This window comes from Piliocolobus tephrosceles, chromosome 10 (genome assembly GCF_002776525.5).
Source record: "Piliocolobus tephrosceles isolate RC106 chromosome 10, ASM277652v3, whole genome shotgun sequence".
Classification (NCBI taxonomy): Eukaryota; Metazoa; Chordata; class Mammalia; order Primates; family Cercopithecidae; genus Piliocolobus; species Piliocolobus tephrosceles.
The window spans coordinates 68,956,823-68,974,728 of record NC_045443.1 but is presented as its reverse complement, the minus strand read 5'-3'; the positions used below and the strand labels follow the sequence as shown (position 1 = coordinate 68,974,728).

Genomic DNA, 17,906 nt, shown 5'->3' with positions numbered 1-17,906 from the left:
TTTGTTTTTGTTATTACTCATTTTTGGTACTTTCTTTCTTGAACATTTAGTGGTTTTGTTTTGTTTTGTTTTGTTTTAATGTGAGGTGGTCATTTTCTTTTGAATTTTAGTAGTGGGAAGTTTTTGAGACCTGGGACAAAGATACATTCCCCAGAGAGAATTTGCTAAAGACTTTAGCCTTGAAATCAGTTCACCCCTCACTGGCTGCCCGTATAGTGTGAATTTGGTTGTAAACCTAAGTGATGATTATTTTGGGTTACACATTCTCAGGGAGATGCCTTTCTTTCCCCTCTTCAATTTAGTACTATGATTCTGTACAAGTAGTTTTGAAAAGTATAACACGGAGGGATAGAAAATACACACAAATAACTATCATGGAGTATAATATGAGTTATGTGTGAAAGCCTAGAGTAACACAGGAAGGATTAAATATCCTCACCTGGATTTAGAAAGGTTTCGTAGAGATGTAAATGTTTGATATACTTCTGGAAAAATGAATCTTTTCCACTGGGGAATTCAGAAGGAACCAAATGAGCAGATAGGCACAGAGGGCTTTTTAAGGGCGTTGAGATTCATCAAATATGTATGCAGTGTGAGAGATAATGGTGTTCTTTTTGGTGAGTGGTTGGACATAAAATTATAAAAGGACAAGTTAGTGTTGGATTGGGAGGGATGTTTAATATTTTGCTAAGGAATTTGAATTTTGTCCTTTAAACATTGGGTAGCCTGTTAAATGTTTTGAAGCAAGAAAATGATGTGATCAGATGTGTGTTTTAGAAAAATAACTGGCATCAGTATGGAAGAGTGATTGGAGGAAAATCAAAGAAGCTAAAATGTCATCTGAATCAGTAAATTATATAATTGTTTCTACATGTATATTTCCCCACCAATCCTCACCAAGACTCTACTATCAAACTTATGTTATTGGTGAGCCTTTTTTCCATATCTCTTGACAACTCTTCTATACCTTCATAACTTTTTCAGGCCCTTTACTCAAACTTTATTATTGTCAGTATATAAGCGTGTCTCTTATTTGAGGTGATCACACTCAATTCCAGCTTTTCACTTCCTGACCATAAACTTGTTTGTAATCCGTATCAATTTTCACTTCAGTTCTTTCATCCTGAGGGTAATGATTCTCTTGTTCATGACCATTTTGTTTTAACTTGTTCCCCTGGCTCTAACTTCTTCTGCCTTCTCTGGGACCTTGCTTTATTTATTCTGCTTTATCTTGACCTATTGTCTCCTTAGGGTGTTCTTAATATATTTGACTTTTCCATCCAAAAATGGAAATCCTCTTCCACCTTATCCTACATTCTGTCTTAAATTATGTCAAGTATTCTTCCTCTTTTCAGTAAGACTTCTGAGACGTCTAGTCTGTACCAGCTTTTCACTTTACTTCTCATTTCCTTATTAGCCCAATACAGTTTGCTTTTCTACCCCCATCACAATACTGAAACTACTCATGGTAGTTTTCTGTGACCTAATTGCAAATTTTAGTTGATGTTTTTTATTTCATTCTTCCATTCATTCAAAAATTAGTTGAACACTTTATTCCACGCTCTTGGAAATAAATTGGTGAGCAAAATAGTCACTTATGTTTTCATGGGCTTGCATTTTAGAAGGTAAAACAGTAAACATGATGAGTAAATTAACTGTTATGAAAGAGAAAAAGTATAGCAGGGTAAGTCGGGAAGGGATATCGAGGATACAGGTTGCAGCACTAATAGGGTGGTCAGCATAGGTATCTATTTGAAGGTGAGATTTAAAGAAAGACTTTGAAGACAGTAAAGGAATAGCCAAATGGATTTCTGGTGGAAGAGGCTTCTACACAAAAGGAAAAACTAGAGCAGTGATTTTCAAAATGTGGTTTCTGGGGACTGCATTATTTGGGAACTTGATAGAACACAAATTCTCAATCTCTACCTTAGATCTGTTGAACTGGGAGCTCTGGAAATGGGGCCTAGCAATCTGTATTTAACCAGCCCTTCTGTTGATTCTGCTACATGCTGAAGTTTGGGCATTGCTGAACTAGAGAAATGACCATAATACAGAAGGATGCCTGACATGTTTGGGGAAGAACCAGGAGTCCTGTACTAATACAGAAGAGAGAGTGAGGGGAATGAATAATGGGAGAGAAGCTGCTGGAGATGGCAAGAGGGGGCAGATCTTATAGACGGAGTCTTATAAGAACTTTGTTTTTTTATTCCTAGTGAAATGGTGACCTCTTACAGGGTTTTGAGCAAAGAACTGACATAATCTGTTTTATATTTTTAAAGCATCACTCTGGCTGCATTGTTGAGAATATTCTGTTGGGGGTAGACATCCCACCTATATTCAGTGATGTTTTTCTTCCTTTGAAATTTTGGGATTTCTGCAATGGATTTTAAAAATAACTTCCTGATTTTCCTTTTCTGTCTTTTGTTTGTTTTAAATAATTACTTTTCCTATGTAATTTCTTAATTTGTCATGTCCTCAGTGTCCCATTTTCTAGAGGTATTCTCATTGTTGTGGTTTTAACTACTACCTCTGTGCTGGTGACTTTAGCTCACATTAGACTTTTGGTGGGTAATATTTTAAATTCTGTGTGACAAGAACAGTGTTCATTTTGGAGGTTTTGAGTAAAACTTGAGATAATTTTATTGTACAGACCTATGACAGTGGTAGAACAATATCTAGCTACCCATTTGATCAGTTTAAACCTGCGTTTATAATCTTTGTGTAAAGTTATATTGTCTGAAATTTGTATTTATTGAATTTATTGTATTTATTATTTTGTTTTTGTTTTTGTTTTGTTTTTGAGACGGACTCGCTCTGTTGCCCAGGCTGGAGTGCAGTGGCGCGATCTCGGCCCACAGCAGGCTCCATCTCCGGGATGGACACCAGTCTCCTGCCTTGGCCTCCTGAGTAGCTGGGACTACAGGTGCCCACCACCATGCCTGGCTAATTTTTTTGTATTTTTAGTAGAGACAGGGTTTCACCGTGTTAGCCAGGATGGTCTCCATCTCCTGACCTCGTGATCCACCCGCCTTTGGCCTCCCAAAGTGCTGGGATTACAGGAGTGAGCCACTGTGCCCAGCCTATTGTGTTTATTTTTAAGGTAGCAATGTAGTCATAAGGTACCTGTTATGTTAATAGATGTTTGCCTCTATGCTACATTAAAGGGAGGTGCTGCCATTTTGTATAGACAAGTGAGATCCTAATCGACCAGTAGATTTCTCATGACCTAATGAAACTCATAAGTTTCTCATGTAGGATAATTTAGTGTTTAATGTTTCCCTGTTTATTTTTGTCTGATAGTTATTACTATTGTGTTGTTTTTAAAAGCATGATAATTTTTGCTACAATGGGACATATGCATTCCCCAAAATTACCACACTGCAAAATTGTGCAATAAAAACAATAGGGTGTGTGTAGAAAATGGGGTCAGAGGAACAACACTCAAAAACTTTATCCGTGGCACATAAAAGATAGGAATAAATGAAAAATGATAGCACAGCTTTGCTGAAATGGGGGGAAAAAGTGTGAAATATTGAAGTAAACATGTCAGCATTCCATAAAATAGACCTGAAGTATACCTGTGGAAGTGGAATGTTTGCTACTTATGAGTTATTATGAAGTAAAACAAGGAGTGTTACCTGAAATCAGACAGTAAATTGTAGTACCAGATGTGGATGTATGTGGCTTATAACACACACAGTGAACTTGGGTATTTGATAGGTGTTTGAGTGTATGTTTGTGTATTCCTACATGGCTCAGATCACTTGGGTGCAGTTTTCTGCAATCTTAGTGTTTCTCTGAGACAAATCACACATATAAATTTGTGTTATGCTCAAATTCTTTTCTTTTATCTTTTTTTTCTTTTTTTGAGACAGAGTGTTACTCTGTTGCCCAGGATGGAGTGCAGTGGTACAATCTCAGCTCACTGCAACCTCCACCTCTCAGCTCCAAGCGATTCTCCTCTCTCAGCCTCCCTAGTAGCTGGAACTACAGGCGCGCACCACCATGCCTAATTTTTTGTATTTTCAGCAGAGACGGAGTTTTGCCATGTTGCCTGGGCTGGTCTCGAACTCCTGACCTCATGTGATCCACTTGCCTCGGCCACCCAAAGCACTGGGATGACAGGCATGAGCCACTGCACCTGGTTGCTCAAATTATTTTCTACTGTATCAATCATGTTGCAACAAGTTCACATTTATAGACCAAGCCTTTCAACAGAACTCATTTGTCTTGAAATTTGGTCATTGCCTTCTGTTTACATTGATTGAGGTGCTTGATTAGTCATTTCTCTATTTATTGAATAAGTTGCATATTCTTTGGTTCACTTGAGCAGTCAAATTAGAATGTTTGGACCATTGACAGGTGTGGTGTTATGGTAAAAACACTAGGCTTGAAGTTAAGATCTAATTTAAATCCTAGCTTTGCAACTTCAGTTTTGTCATCTTAAGGAAAGGTTTCTGAATTTTTAACATAATCTGTTTTAGCTACAAAAGTATCTCAGCAGGATTGTAGATATTCTGTAACTTTATTATGTGATGTTTAAAGCTGTTGTAGATTACATAATATATAAATAAGGTTTCGTACATTGTTTCATCAGTCATCTGGGCCCAAGGCTGGATGTTTAGGAAAAAATGTATGCATGGACTTAATTTTATTGATACTTAAGCTGCCTCTACTGATGCTTTTCTAGGTAAATAAAAGACCAGTTCTCTAATGCACAAATGTAGACATTGAATTTATTTCAGTTTAGAGGACTGGATTAATTTAGTCATCATTATAGTCTATCAGTGTGGATAATCCAGTTGATAAATTAAGTGTTGCTGCTTGTTTCTATGCTTTATAAATTCTGTTCTTACTTGAAATGACTGTTTGTAGTTCAGAAGTCATTTTATTAAAAGTGTGGTTTTATTTTAATATTTTGAATCATTTTGCCTTACAACTTGCAGGAATGAGACTGATAAGAAGTTTGTTCAGCTTTTCGTTCTCTTTAATGGTATTTTCCTTTGGTTGAGAGATTGAGAAAATGAGACCCTTTAATGATATCTTTAAAGTAATTACCAGATATTATATAGGATTATTTTATTTTAGATTGTGGCTATCTTTTGGAGTATTCAAAAAATATTATTTTATTTTAAAGGATTACAAGATAAAGAACAAAATTTAACAAGAAGAATTAGTACCTCAGATATTCTGTCTGAAAAGGTAAGATGCTGCTTTGTGAGACTGTATCATCTCTGTAAGACCCATTTTCACATTGCTTTATTTTGTTCTTTTGTAAGGGAAATTGTCTTACTTTCACTCATTTTCTTTCATCATTCCTATAACTCCATTTGGACATAAGCCTTAAAGATAAGAAATTCTGTAGTGACATCTAGGAGTCTCTTTTCCCTGGGTTCTGCAAATTATGTTTAATTAAATGTTATATATATTCATACAGGATCTTTTTTTATCATTTGTTTTTTTGAAACCTTTAATTTTGATCCAGATATTTTCTCCATTTTTTGTGGGTTATCCTGTGTGGGTAAGCTTTTGGAGTTAGGTAGACCTTCACCTGGTATCAAATTCTATTTCCACTTCTTGTTAGCTGAGTGACCTTCTATAAACTATTTAGCCTTTGCTTGCTTCTATATTCTTTTCTACAAAATGAACTTAACGTCTTCTGTCCTCTGGGTTGTTGTGAGGCTTCAGTATAATGAAATACAGAAGCATCAAGCACTGTGTTTGACATGTAACAGGCACTCAATAACCTAAGCCTTTTCAGTTTGTTGAATTAGAGATCTGAAATATCTGTAGTTTTTTTCTTTTGAGATTTCAGTTTGTTTTTCTGTATAAATTGAAATGATTTAAATGGTCTAGGAGCTTTAGGAAAAAGATGGCTCTGAGTTTAGAAATGATACTATAACATACACATACACATTTTTAATACCCTCACAATAACCCTGTGAATCAAGTTGACATTATGTACATTTCATAGATGATGTAAGAGTCCTGTGAGTAAATTAAGTGACTTGCCTAAAGTTATATAGGAATTAAGTGTCAGAGCAAGTAATTTAATGAGCGTGTCTGACTAATGGGAACTAACGAGCTTAGCTCTGTGCTCTTGCTGTTCAAGTAGCTACCTCACGTATCATATAGGTGGGTGACAGAATCAGTGGTTTCTTCCATTCCAAAGGGAGTAGTTGCAAAAAATAATCAAAAGTCTCACTGGGCTCAAAAGTCTCACTGGGCGTGGTGGCTTATGCCTGTAATCCCAGCACTCTGGAAGGCTGAGGTGGATTGATCACTTTAGCTCAGGAGTTTGAGACCAGCCTGGGCAACATAGTGAGATCCCAACTTGAAAAAAATTAAATAATTTAAAACAAAAGAAAACAAAAAGACTTTGTCTCAGTGGAACAGTGAGGATAGCTTTATTTTAGTTAAACTCTCTACATGAGTACTGTTTAATAGAATTTTCTACAAAAATGGAAAATATAGCTGTATTCTCCAATATGGTAGCTGTTAGCGACACGTGGCTATGAAGAACTTGAAAAGTGATTAGTGTGGCTTAGGTCCAGATTTTTAAATTCAGTTTTGGTAATTTAAATTCAAATAGCCACATGTGACTCATTGCTGCCATATTGAATAGCACAGCTCTAGAATTTTAGTACTAGGCAATAGAATTTGATACAGTTAAGTGACTGAGAACTTAAAAAAGAATCATGATAATTTTAAAATTATTGCTTACATGTAGTTACCAACAGTGGAAAGGGTAACTGTATTCTGGTTTGGTTAAATTGAAGTACTGAAGTGTATGACAGTAGTTTAGGGCTTATAGTAGTTCATATTCAGGTGAAATCATTAGTTAGTATCCACTGTTTTCTTTATGTTTAACAATAGAAATACTTTAATTGGATTTTAGGAGAAAATATAATTACAATTTACCTATAAGAAAAAGTTATTAGATAAGTAGGCCTTCATCTTTTGGAATCTTTTTCGACTCTTCCTTTCCATTCCATGCACATACATAAAGAAAAAACAGAGTTTGTGTTTAACTTCAAGGGTGGGGAAGCCAAAGCTATCCTCCCACCCCTTATTAAAATCAATGGACTCTTATTATGAACCTCTTCGGAGCCTGCCATTTTTCAGTTCTGTTTTTGCTATCATGTGGAGAATATTTCGAAAGTGAAATGCAAAAGTTATTTCAATTGGAAAAAAGTCTCAGACATCTGCTTTTAACATTATTGTCCTGTTTTAGCTTTCCTGAAGAAAAGTCTGTTCTCAAAATATGTGAAATATTCAGATATCTGTAGCCTTAGAACACATAACAGTCAGCTGTAAGCAAGTCTCTGTAGATTTTTCCCTTCACTAGTAATTTAAAGAATTAAAAAATATACACATAAAAGAAAATTTGTACATTTGAATCTTAAGGATGTCTGTTGTTCTCTATTACTGGTGAGGCCAGCAAATCACGTGATCAGGGAACCACTTCCTTCTTCTTTCCTTACCTCTCCTGGGTCTTATTTCTTCATTGCATTTGCTGCCATCAGACTTTTACTCTTTGAGGTTTGGGAAGCCCTTTTAAATGTTAGCTACTAACTCTTTTATTTTTTGCATTATCCTGTTCTATCAGTTGTACCGCCTCACCAACCCTACGTTACATATATACACATACCTTCTGCAGACTGATCTTCTATTCGTATTTTAGGAATTATATTAGAGTCTTAGGCTATGGGAAGTAAATTAGTTTACTTATTTTATCTGTATTTGCCTTGTCATATTTGCCTTCAAACTTTAAATTTTTATCTTATAAAGGATTTGACTTGATAAAATGTATAAGCTAAATAATAGAATTAAAAAATTTTAGCTCTTTCTTTTTGCTTTAAAGAAACTTGGTGAAGATGAAGAGGAACTATCTGAATTACAGCTTCGCCTTTTGGCCCTTCAGTCAGCCAGTAAAAAATGGCAACAAAAAGAACAGCAGGTGATGAAAGAAAGCAAAGAAAAGTTGACTAAGACGAAAACTGTACAGCAAAAAGTTAAAACAAGTACAAAAACACATTCGGCCAAAAAAGTTAGCACTACAGGTGATCATTTTTATTAAATCTTGTGTTTTTGTTTTGTTTTGTTTTGTTTTTTGAGACAGAGTTTTGCTCTTGTCACCCAGGCTGGAGTGCAGTGGTGTGATCTCTGCTCACTGCCCCCTCCACCTCCCAGGTTCAGGTGATTCTCCTGCCTCAGTCTCCCAAGTAGCTGGGATTACAGGCGCCCACCACCACGCCCAGCTAATTTTTTGTAGTTTTGGTAGAGACAGGGTTTCGCCGTGTTGGGTAGGCTGGTCTCAAACTCCTGACCTCAGGTGATCCGCTCGCCTTGGCCTCCCAAAGTGCTGGGGTTATAGGTGTGAGCCACTGCTTGTGAATGAATTCTTCTAGCTGAATTCATGTATCAGTATAGTTTTGGGATTTTAATTCAGAGTTTTGAGTTTGGGGAATTATAGGGCCCTAAAATGGAAGACAGTCTTATATAAACAACTTAAGAGGAGCATCATCATTGATGAATCGATAATGAAAATATTTCTTAAGACTCTTATTTTTCTTTTATCTCCTAACAGATACTAATGTTTATGTATTTTTTATTTAAAGCTAAACAAGCATTGAGGAAGCAGCAAACAAAGGCATGGAAGAAACTACAACAACAAAAAGAACAGGAAAGACAGAAAGAAGAGGATCAGCGGAAACAAGCTGAGGAAGAAGAGAGAAGGAAAAGAGAGGAAGAAATCAGAAAAATTCGAGATCTCTCAAATCAGGAAGAACAGTACAATCGATTCATGAAATTGGTTGGTGGCAAGAGGAGATCAAGAAGTAAAGTAAGAAATGCAAAAATATAAAATCAAAACGTTACTCTAAGTTTCCTTGAAGGCTTATTTCATAGATTCTGTCAAATAAGAAAGCTTATTTTATAAATAACTTTTGGAAGAAAGGAAGGTAGGTTATAATTGGGAAAGCATCTTTTGTAGTCGTAGGTATTAGAGGACAAAATGAAGGCCAAAATTATGATTAGCAGAGACTACTTTTAGCTTTCTTACCATTTTCTAATTAGGTGAAAGTAGGATTACTAAATTGTGAAAACAAAATGATTGTTTCTTAAGTACAGGGGTAGAATTTCATTAGTTTTTCATTGTTTAGTAATGTAGATTGAGAATTGTGTCATGACTAGTATGGACTATTTTAATGTTAAATCATCATATAGTAATAACCTTAGTGCATGTGGCTATTTTGTTTAGTGGTCAAGCATTTGTTGAACATTTACTATGTATAGGAATATACTTGTTGTCTTCTCTTTTTCTCTCTCCCTCCCTTCTTTTACCCTCTGCACCCAAAAAGAAGAAAAAAAGCCCAAAAAGAGTACACTTGAGAATGTATTAATGAAGAATAGAGGGATATTAAAGAGTAAATTCATTAATTGGAGTTAGATTTGCTTAAGCAAGGAATATTGTAAATATTTATACTTTGAACTTTTTTTTTTTTTTTTTGAGAGGGAGTCTTACTCTTGTCGCTTAGGCTGGAGTGCAATGGCATGATCTCGGCTCACTGCAACCTCCGCCTCCCAGGTTCAAGCGATTCTCCTGCCTCAGCCTCCCGAGTAGCTGGGATTACAGGCGCCCGCCACCACGCCTGGCTAATTTTTTTGTGTTTTAAAAGTAGAGATGGGTTCCGCCATGTTGGCCAGGCTGGTCTCGAACTCCTGACTGCATGAGCCACCGCACCGGGCCAATAGAATCTTTTTCTAGAGATAAATATGGTATTATTTGCACATTATTCTTTACCTCCTCCTCAAGAGGTTTTGCGAGTTTTTAGTTTATTATAAACTGTCTCTGAGTGAAACATAGTAAGAAGTAGACAAGAAAACAGCATACAATAGGTAAACACATTTACTCAGAATTTGTAGTTTTCAGGTATCATTAATTTATTCATAATTAAAATGTTTTTGAATTTTTAGAGAAATGTTCTCTATGTAGTCATGATGATGTAAAACTTGCTTGTATTCCTCTAGTTTCTTAATTATACAGAAGTCATAAGTGTACAAGAGTTTGATGTCATTTTTACAAGAAGAGCTAATTATTTAGTGGCTTAGCTAACAGTGGGGGATTTCATCTGTATAGCTAGTATTTTGGAAATTCCATTATCTGTCTCATTATACAGTTATGAAATGTCAGCCAGTGTAGCTGTCATTTAAATTGAATCTCCCAAAGATGTGATAGGCACATCTAACTGAATCACCATGATTTTTGATATTCTTCCCTAGAAGATAACCATCAGTTCTTTTGTGATTTGTAACCCAAGGCAGAAAATACTTTGAAACTAAAAAAAAGTGTTGTATACTTAGTCTTCAGATCCTGACCTGAGGCGATCCTTAGATAAGCAACCTACTGATAGTGGAGGAGGCATTTATCAGTATGATAACTATGAAGAAGTTGCTATGGATACAGATAGTGAAACCAATTCTCCAGGTACGAGCCAAAACTTGAAACCTTTGTGTATTTACATGTATTAAATAGAGAATAGTCATTATGGTACTCAAAACCTTAAAAGAAATGTGTAATGCAAGTGAGATTTGCTGATGAACTGTATGATGATAGACATTATTTGTTGTTGTGAATACTTAGAGAGCAAACCTCAAATAAGTAATATTAATCTTTATTTCCAAGTGTTTCTAGATAGCCTTTAAATTAAAAAATAAATAAATAAGGCATTATTTAAACTCTGTTAACTATTGCTCTAGAAAGTGAAGATTGGGCCGGATGCAGTGGCTCAGCCTGTAATCCCAATACTTTGGGATGCTGAGGTGGGCAGATTGCTTGAGGCCAGGAGTTGGAGACCAGCCTGGCTGACATGACGAAACCCCGTCTCTACTAAAAATACAAAAATTCGCTGGGTGTGATGGCATATGCCTGTAATCCCAGCTTCTTGGGAGGCTAAGGCATGAGAATTGCTTGAACCTGGAAGGTGGAGTTTTCGGTGAGCTGACATCACACCACTGCACTCCCACCTGAGTAACAGACAAGATTCTGTCTCAAAAAATAAAATGAAAAGTGAAGAATGGGAAAGATGAGAACACTACTCTTTAAAAAAACAAACTCTTGATGTTTATATCCAAGATTCATTCTGCTTTAGTCAAAGAACAAAAGACCTTTTTTGCTATTTGGCTTCCTGTCTCTTTCTAGTATGATAATTTGTAGAAATTTTGAGACAGAAAATTATACTAGTGGCATCTCAGGAAAGACTAGTTAGAACTGGTCAGGGCTGTAACTCTCCTTTAGGTTGCATTGTCTAGAATCTGACTTATCTTTGAGGGCCAGAGACTTGATTTTGTTGATGTTCAGGGGTGATTAGCTGTGAGAGACCTATTCATTCACAAATAATGTAAAACACCTAAGACTGAGTCAGATAACAGAATGCAGTTGGCATTCCAGGAACTGGAGAATTTGGAAGAACACATGATCAGTGTATTTCTCCCTGTAGTCACATGGTGAGACCAGATCAAAACTAGAATCCTACTTTGGTGTATCTAGACTAGAGACAAAACAAAATATGTATTATTTGGCTAGTGTTTACCAAAATGCTCATTTTTCAGGTTGTTATTGTAAGCTGGTATATGATAGTCTTACATTATATTATGTTTTGATAACATAATTTAACTTGCTTTGGTCAATCTTTAATTTTCTTATTTTCAGATTCTTGGAGATGATTCTTTGTAATTCCCAAGTATCGACAATATTATTAATACTTTATTTCTATAAAATAACTTTATGATCTATGCTTTTTAAATGATTTTGTGAAACATGTAGAGAACGTACTCTCTATGCAGCTTTGTCAAATTTTAATTTTTTGCCACATTAACTGCAGATATTTATATATATTTTTTTCATTCAAGATCAATTTTTTTCTCAAATTTTGCCAACACAAACGTATTATATTTGAAGAAATGTGCATTAAAAATATCTTTTAATTCACTTTATCTTGTATTAAAAAAATGTTTAAAAAAACAAGATAATTCAAATACAGTAAAAAATCAGTTTAGGATCTGAGGTTCCAGGCAGTTCAAAAATTCCTGGAAGGTTTTTTTTTTTTTTCACCAGGATACTACAATGGCAGAACAACTTAAAAATCAGAATACTAAAATGATGGGGTGGTCCCGGCAGCTGCCCCGTCCAGCTGGAGCACACAGTGCCACCAAGGTAGAGAGGCCAGGGTCAGAGACAGTGAGCATCCCAATGCCAGCCTGCCCATCCATGTAATGAAAGCAGAGCAGGAACTGCAGCTGCATGGCCTTGGGAGCGGGTGGACTTGTGGAAAGCCAGGCTTTGAGGCTGCAAATAACTTTGAGTACCACTGGTGGTCCCAGAGCAGGTGGAGCCTGTATCTGCACCTCTGTTCCAACCAGCCTCCTGGCACAGGGCTGGGCCCACATCCTGGCCTCTGCATCTTGATCTGGGCTGGGGCCGGTCCACCTTGTCATTCTGGCCAGTGCTCATACTATAAGCCAATCACAAGTTATGTCAACTTCCTTCCTGTGTTGAAAAACAAGAATGGCTGGGCACGGTGGCTCACACCTATAATCCCAGAACTTTGGGAGGCCAAGGTGGGAGGATCACCTGAGGTCAACAGTTTGAAACCAGCCTGATCAACATGGTGAAACCTTGCCTCTACTAAAAATACAAAAATTAGAGCCAGTAGTGGTGGCTCGCCCCTATAGTCCCAGCTACTCAGGAGCCTGAGGCAGGAGCATCACTTGAACCTGGGAGGTGGAGGTTGTAGTGAGCTGAGATCGCGCAACTGCACTCTAGCCTGGGCACTGAGCGAGACTGTGTCTCAAAAATAAATAAATAACAAGAAAGCTTGACACAGAATCAAGAGCACAGTAGAAGTACCTACTGTTAATACTATTAACTGAATCAAACACCAGCAAACACTTTCCCAGTTCTCTGTCCTCCTGGATGATCCTGACATGGTGGGTAGCATGAACCAGCACGTAATGGACTTCATCTTTCCTGCCAGTAGTTTCTAACATTCATGAATGAAGGCTCCTCTTGCTGAGGGCACCTCTACCTTCCCACTGTCCTTTCAGACCCCCTAGTGGCAGGCCCAACACAAAGGTTAGAAAGTCCTCAGAAGCCTTTCCTGGCACCTGGCAGTGAGTCAGGGCTGGTTAAATCTGGATGAGGACAGTGCAAGCTGGAGGTGCAAGCTGGAGGGCTTTCCTTGGAGATCAGTGCACTCACTAGGTCCACCCTCTCTCCCAGATACTAGGAAGGGAAAACATGCCAAGTCCATAAAACGAGAGCACCATCAAATGTCAGACTATTAAACATTCAAATGTTCATGGGGCAGAACACTGAGCATAGACATAGCCTCTCTCTGCCACCTAATAACACAAATGTGACACAGCAGCCACATCTGCAGCGCTAAGTAAAATGTTCCAAAGATTAGTGTATATTCAGACGATCTCATTTGGGACTCAAGTCAACCCCATATAAGGCATGTGGATAATAATGTATTGACTTGTGAGACAACTGGGATAAAGAAGAAATGTTAGATTTTCTCTAAGATTATATAGTTAGTGGGTAGGGTAGTAAGAGTAGTCTTTGAAACTGCTATATTTCAGTGAGCCTAACAAGTCATTGAAGATAAAATACACAATTATTTTTATCTGTTACCAAGGAAGAAAAATTCTGACATGCATCAATTGTAATTATTTCAAAATTGAAATGTGAAAAAATGTGCACCTTAATGACTAAATACACTAAGTAATTCTTCTCATTCCTGGTTTTATTTGCTTTCAACACAGCTTATATAGTCCATGTCCTCAACTTTCATTTGTTCCACAAGAAGGGAATAATGAAGTCACCACATCATTGTTTTCCTTTGGCTAGAGCACTTTGGCAGGATTCAAGGGAATTTTTTGTTTCATTATTTCTTGAAAAGTATGCTTGTGGTTTTGTTGTTTGTGTGTGTGTGTGTGTGTGTGTGTGTGCTTTTTTTTTCTTTTTTTTTTTTTAAGTATGCTTCTAGCCTTTCTTGCTCTATTCCCTGATCTTATCATTAGGTTAAAAGTGGAACAAAGTGAGAGTTTTGAGGGACTAATCGTTAGTTTGAAGTGAATGACTGACTTTATGATGATATGACAATTTTAAATGGCTGGAGATGGACTTATGAACGTTAAAGATTTTATCAGAGGTTGATAAAATCTAATTTGCACTCCACCTAGATGTATTTCTTCAAACATAACATAAACCTAATGTATTCCTGGTGAAATATTTCTGTTACTAAACGCTTAACAAAAAATTTGTTTACAGCTCCTTCACCAGTGCAACCGCCATTTTTCTCTGAATGTTCATTGGGGTATTTTTCTCCAGCACCGTCTCTTTCTTTGCCTCCACCACCTCAGGTTTCTGTAAGTCAAAATTGATATCTAAGAAAATTATTTTGTCTTGTCTTTTCTAATTTGTTTTTAAAAACAAATGAATGGTTAGGTTTGAAGAGGGCTTAAAAAATCAGAATTGCTTATGAGAATTAATAGCATTGAAATATGTAGAATAAACAGTTGATTAAAGCAGCAAGCTATCCATTTGGTAGATATTTTTCATAGCTAATTTTTAATTTCATGTTGACTTTTCGGTACCTATCATGTTTCCTTCTTCTCTTTACTCTCATCTAGTAGCTACTCAGAAAATTTATTCAAAAACAGAAGTTAACTACTGTTTTGGACTGTCTCTTTTTTAGGGAATTGGAATTTATGTGCATTAGGATGCTTCTAAAAATTAATATTCTCTCCTTTCTCCTCTTTTCATAAAGATGGTTATTTTTAACTTGAAAATCCAGCAAAAGAAAAGCATTTTCTATGAAGTTAATTTCTTTTCCCCTGTCTCCAGTCCTCCCACAAAAACAAAACAAAATAAAAAAATGAAAACAATAAAAGGAAAAGGAAAAAAAGGAAGTAGAGAAATCAGACATTAAAAGTTTTGACATTATTTTTAGATTGTGAGAGCCTAGAGATCAAATTGAGTATCTCTCAGTAGGTGTAAGAGGGAACCTTTCCATTTCAGGAAAGATGCCTAGTGTGTTTCTAGAACATATATGGTGAGGGGAATATTAGAGCCAATAGTGAGAGAGAAAACAGCACTTTCTTCGTTGTAATGTTTTCTTTTGGGAAATAAATAAATGAACTAAATGCCGAGAGAAATACTGGAAGATCTTTGATGCAAATACATACCCAAATTCAGGGATTTGTGTAAAATTAGTTTCCTTTATAGATATTCTCTAAGAAGCCATTTTAAGAGAGTAGTCGTGATTCTTCTTGATAATTAATGATTAAGGTACTCTGGACTATTATGCACAGAATTCCTTGGTTTCTAATTTTTATTTTTTACTGAAATATGTCTTGGGTTTCAGTATCTCTTCTTGCTTTCAGGTAGTCATCTAGAAGGAAGGACCTTGTATAGTTTGATATCTATATTTTCTAGAATGCTAAATGTATATAAGAATGAGAACAGAGAAGTTTCTATAATTTTCCTTGAAGTTAATAAATGTTTCAAATATTGTTGATTTTTTTTTTAATTGTAAAAATAACACTTTTTCGTGGTTGGCTATTGATTTCTGGGTTTGTTTTGAGGTTAACATATACTTAGCTTACTATTCTTACAGCTAAAATAATAATATAAAGTTTATTTTTTTCTAGTTTAATATTGCTGCAGAAATAAGCATTTGAGTTGATAAAATTTGCATTGTAATTATTTCTTTTTTTAAAAAATAGTCTCTGCCACCTTTGAGCCAGCCTTATGTGGAAGGCTTGTGTGTTTCTCTTGAACCTCTACCTCCTCTACCACCATTACCACCTCTCCCACCTGAAGATCCAGAACAGCCTCCAAAACCACCTTTTGCAGATGAGGAAGAGGAGGAAGAAATGCTGCTTCGAGAAGAACTACTTAAATCTCTAGCAAATAAAAGAGCTTTTAAGCCAGAGGTAATTTAGGTACCTGAACCTCTAGGTGGTGCTCTTGAGCTTAGCTTTATGGTAGTCCTACTTTTTTCTGGTTACTTGGGTTTCATTGGACTTTTCTGCCAAGTGGGGATAATTCTAACATGCTCCAGATTTTTAAAGGTGGCAGAAATTTATTTTTATTTAGGAATGTTTCGTATCTTTCTCTTCCTTATATAGGAAACATCCAGTAATAGTGACCCACCTTCACCTCCAGTTCTGAACAATTCACATACTGTGCCAAGAAGCAATCTATCAATAGTCAGTATTAACACAGTGTCTCAGCCTAGGATACAGAATCCAAAGTTTCACAGAGGACCTCGTCTTCCACGAACTGTGATCTCGGTAAAAACAAAAATTTAATGCTACTTTTATTCAAACAGTTGTGAGAAATTTCTATGAAGTTTAGTTGTCCTGTTTTCTACCCCTTAGTTTATTTATATACACACATATATTCACATATAAATACAAATTTTTAAAATTTATTTTTAATTTATTGATAAAATGAGAGCAACACCTTCACTTGAAAACTGGTAAAGTTTGGTGATAGTGTGTTGGGGGAGTTATTGTTTTCATCAGAGTGGTATACTTTCCTCTGTCGTTTCTTCAACTTTTTTTCTATAGAAATTGGCTTATTCAGATTTTTTATCTTTTTGGAGTCAAAATTTTAACAAATTACATGTTTTTTATTTCTCCCATCTCTTTGTATACTTTGTGTATGTTTTCCAACCAATGACTACACTATTATGGAAGAAATTATTAGTGATGTTTATTAAGGAGGTTGAAATAATAGTTTGTTTCTGTCTTGTTTTCTAATGGCTTCAAAGTAAAATAAATAGAACAAAGACAAGTTGAAATCTTGCCTCTGTTAGGTAAGCCAGTTTTGGCAATTTACCCTCTATATGTAACCACAAAGTACAGAATTTTGATAATTATGTAAAATTAACAAAATAATTTTTCTTTGGTTTTAAAAGAGTTAATTTAAATTGCATTGTGGTTCTTTATATAGAAAGCGAAAATAAAATTTTAATGAGAGTAATTATAGTATAGAAAGACTTAAAGAATATACAGCATTTTATGTCTCGAGCATATAACCAGTATTGGTTGACACAGTGGATTATATAATACAACCCTAGAAGGAGACATAGACTGTCTACTTGGAGTCCATTGTTTTTGTGGATTGAAATTCAGAGAGGTTAAATGATGACCTTTTGTTATCACGAGTAATAAATATATTGTCTTTGCAGCTTCCAAAGCATAAATCAGTGGTTGTAACACTAAATGATTCAGATGATAGTGAATCTGATGGAGAGGCTTCCAAGTCAACAAATAGTGTTTTTGGTGGATTAGAGTCCATGATTAAAGAAGCAAGACGAACTGCTGAGGTAAGTGCAATAATTAAAGGTGGTAAGAAAGATGACCTTTTGACAATCAGTAAAATTTATTTTTTCCTGAAAATTAAACCATGAAGTTATAGATTTTTAATGACATTGATTTGTGGACATATTTTAAGTATTTGTGCTATTAGGACTTTATGTAATGAAGCATGTATCAATGTAGATTCATTTTACTATTAAAAGTTTCCATTATTTGTGTTTCCTATTAAGTATTTCCTTTTTCAAAATAGTAAAATTGGATATTTTGGATAATTGTTCTTTGTAGTAAGGAGACTGTTGTTTTAGAGTTGTGTTGTGTTACCAGAAAACAGTTTTTATTAAAATTTATTATCTAAGTACAACTTTTATCCTTTTTTCCCTATTTCAATTGTTGTTTAGCTATTATTTAATACAATGATTTTCAGACTGTAGATCTTGACTACTTGGTGGCATATACAATTTAGTAGTTATCAACCAACGTTGTTTTAGAAAAAAGAATAGAAAATGATGAAG

The 17,906-nt window shown here is 35.6% G+C and overlaps 1 protein-coding gene and 1 non-coding gene across 2 annotated transcripts in view; one reads left to right on the top strand and one right to left on the bottom strand.

Annotated features, from left to right (window-relative positions):
• Positions 1 to 17,906, top strand: part of ZFC3H1 (zinc finger C3H1-type containing) — a 53,814-nt gene that overhangs the window by 10,592 nt on the left and 25,316 nt on the right. Inside the window, exons 3-10 of the mRNA XM_023226510.2 lie at positions 5,138 to 5,202; positions 7,865 to 8,063; positions 8,622 to 8,845; positions 10,366 to 10,489; positions 14,336 to 14,433; positions 15,793 to 16,002; positions 16,198 to 16,362; positions 17,265 to 17,402. Of these exons, the coding sequence (XP_023082278.1) occupies positions 5,138 to 5,202; positions 7,865 to 8,063; positions 8,622 to 8,845; positions 10,366 to 10,489; positions 14,336 to 14,433; positions 15,793 to 16,002; positions 16,198 to 16,362; positions 17,265 to 17,402 (1,223 nt within the window). The remainder of the gene's footprint in view (positions 1 to 5,137; positions 5,203 to 7,864; positions 8,064 to 8,621; positions 8,846 to 10,365; positions 10,490 to 14,335; positions 14,434 to 15,792; positions 16,003 to 16,197; positions 16,363 to 17,264; positions 17,403 to 17,906) is intronic.
• On the bottom strand, positions 13,332 to 13,455 carry LOC111552368. The gene has a single exon (XR_002734620.1). It is a non-coding gene; the product is annotated as a small nucleolar RNA SNORA17 (small nucleolar RNA).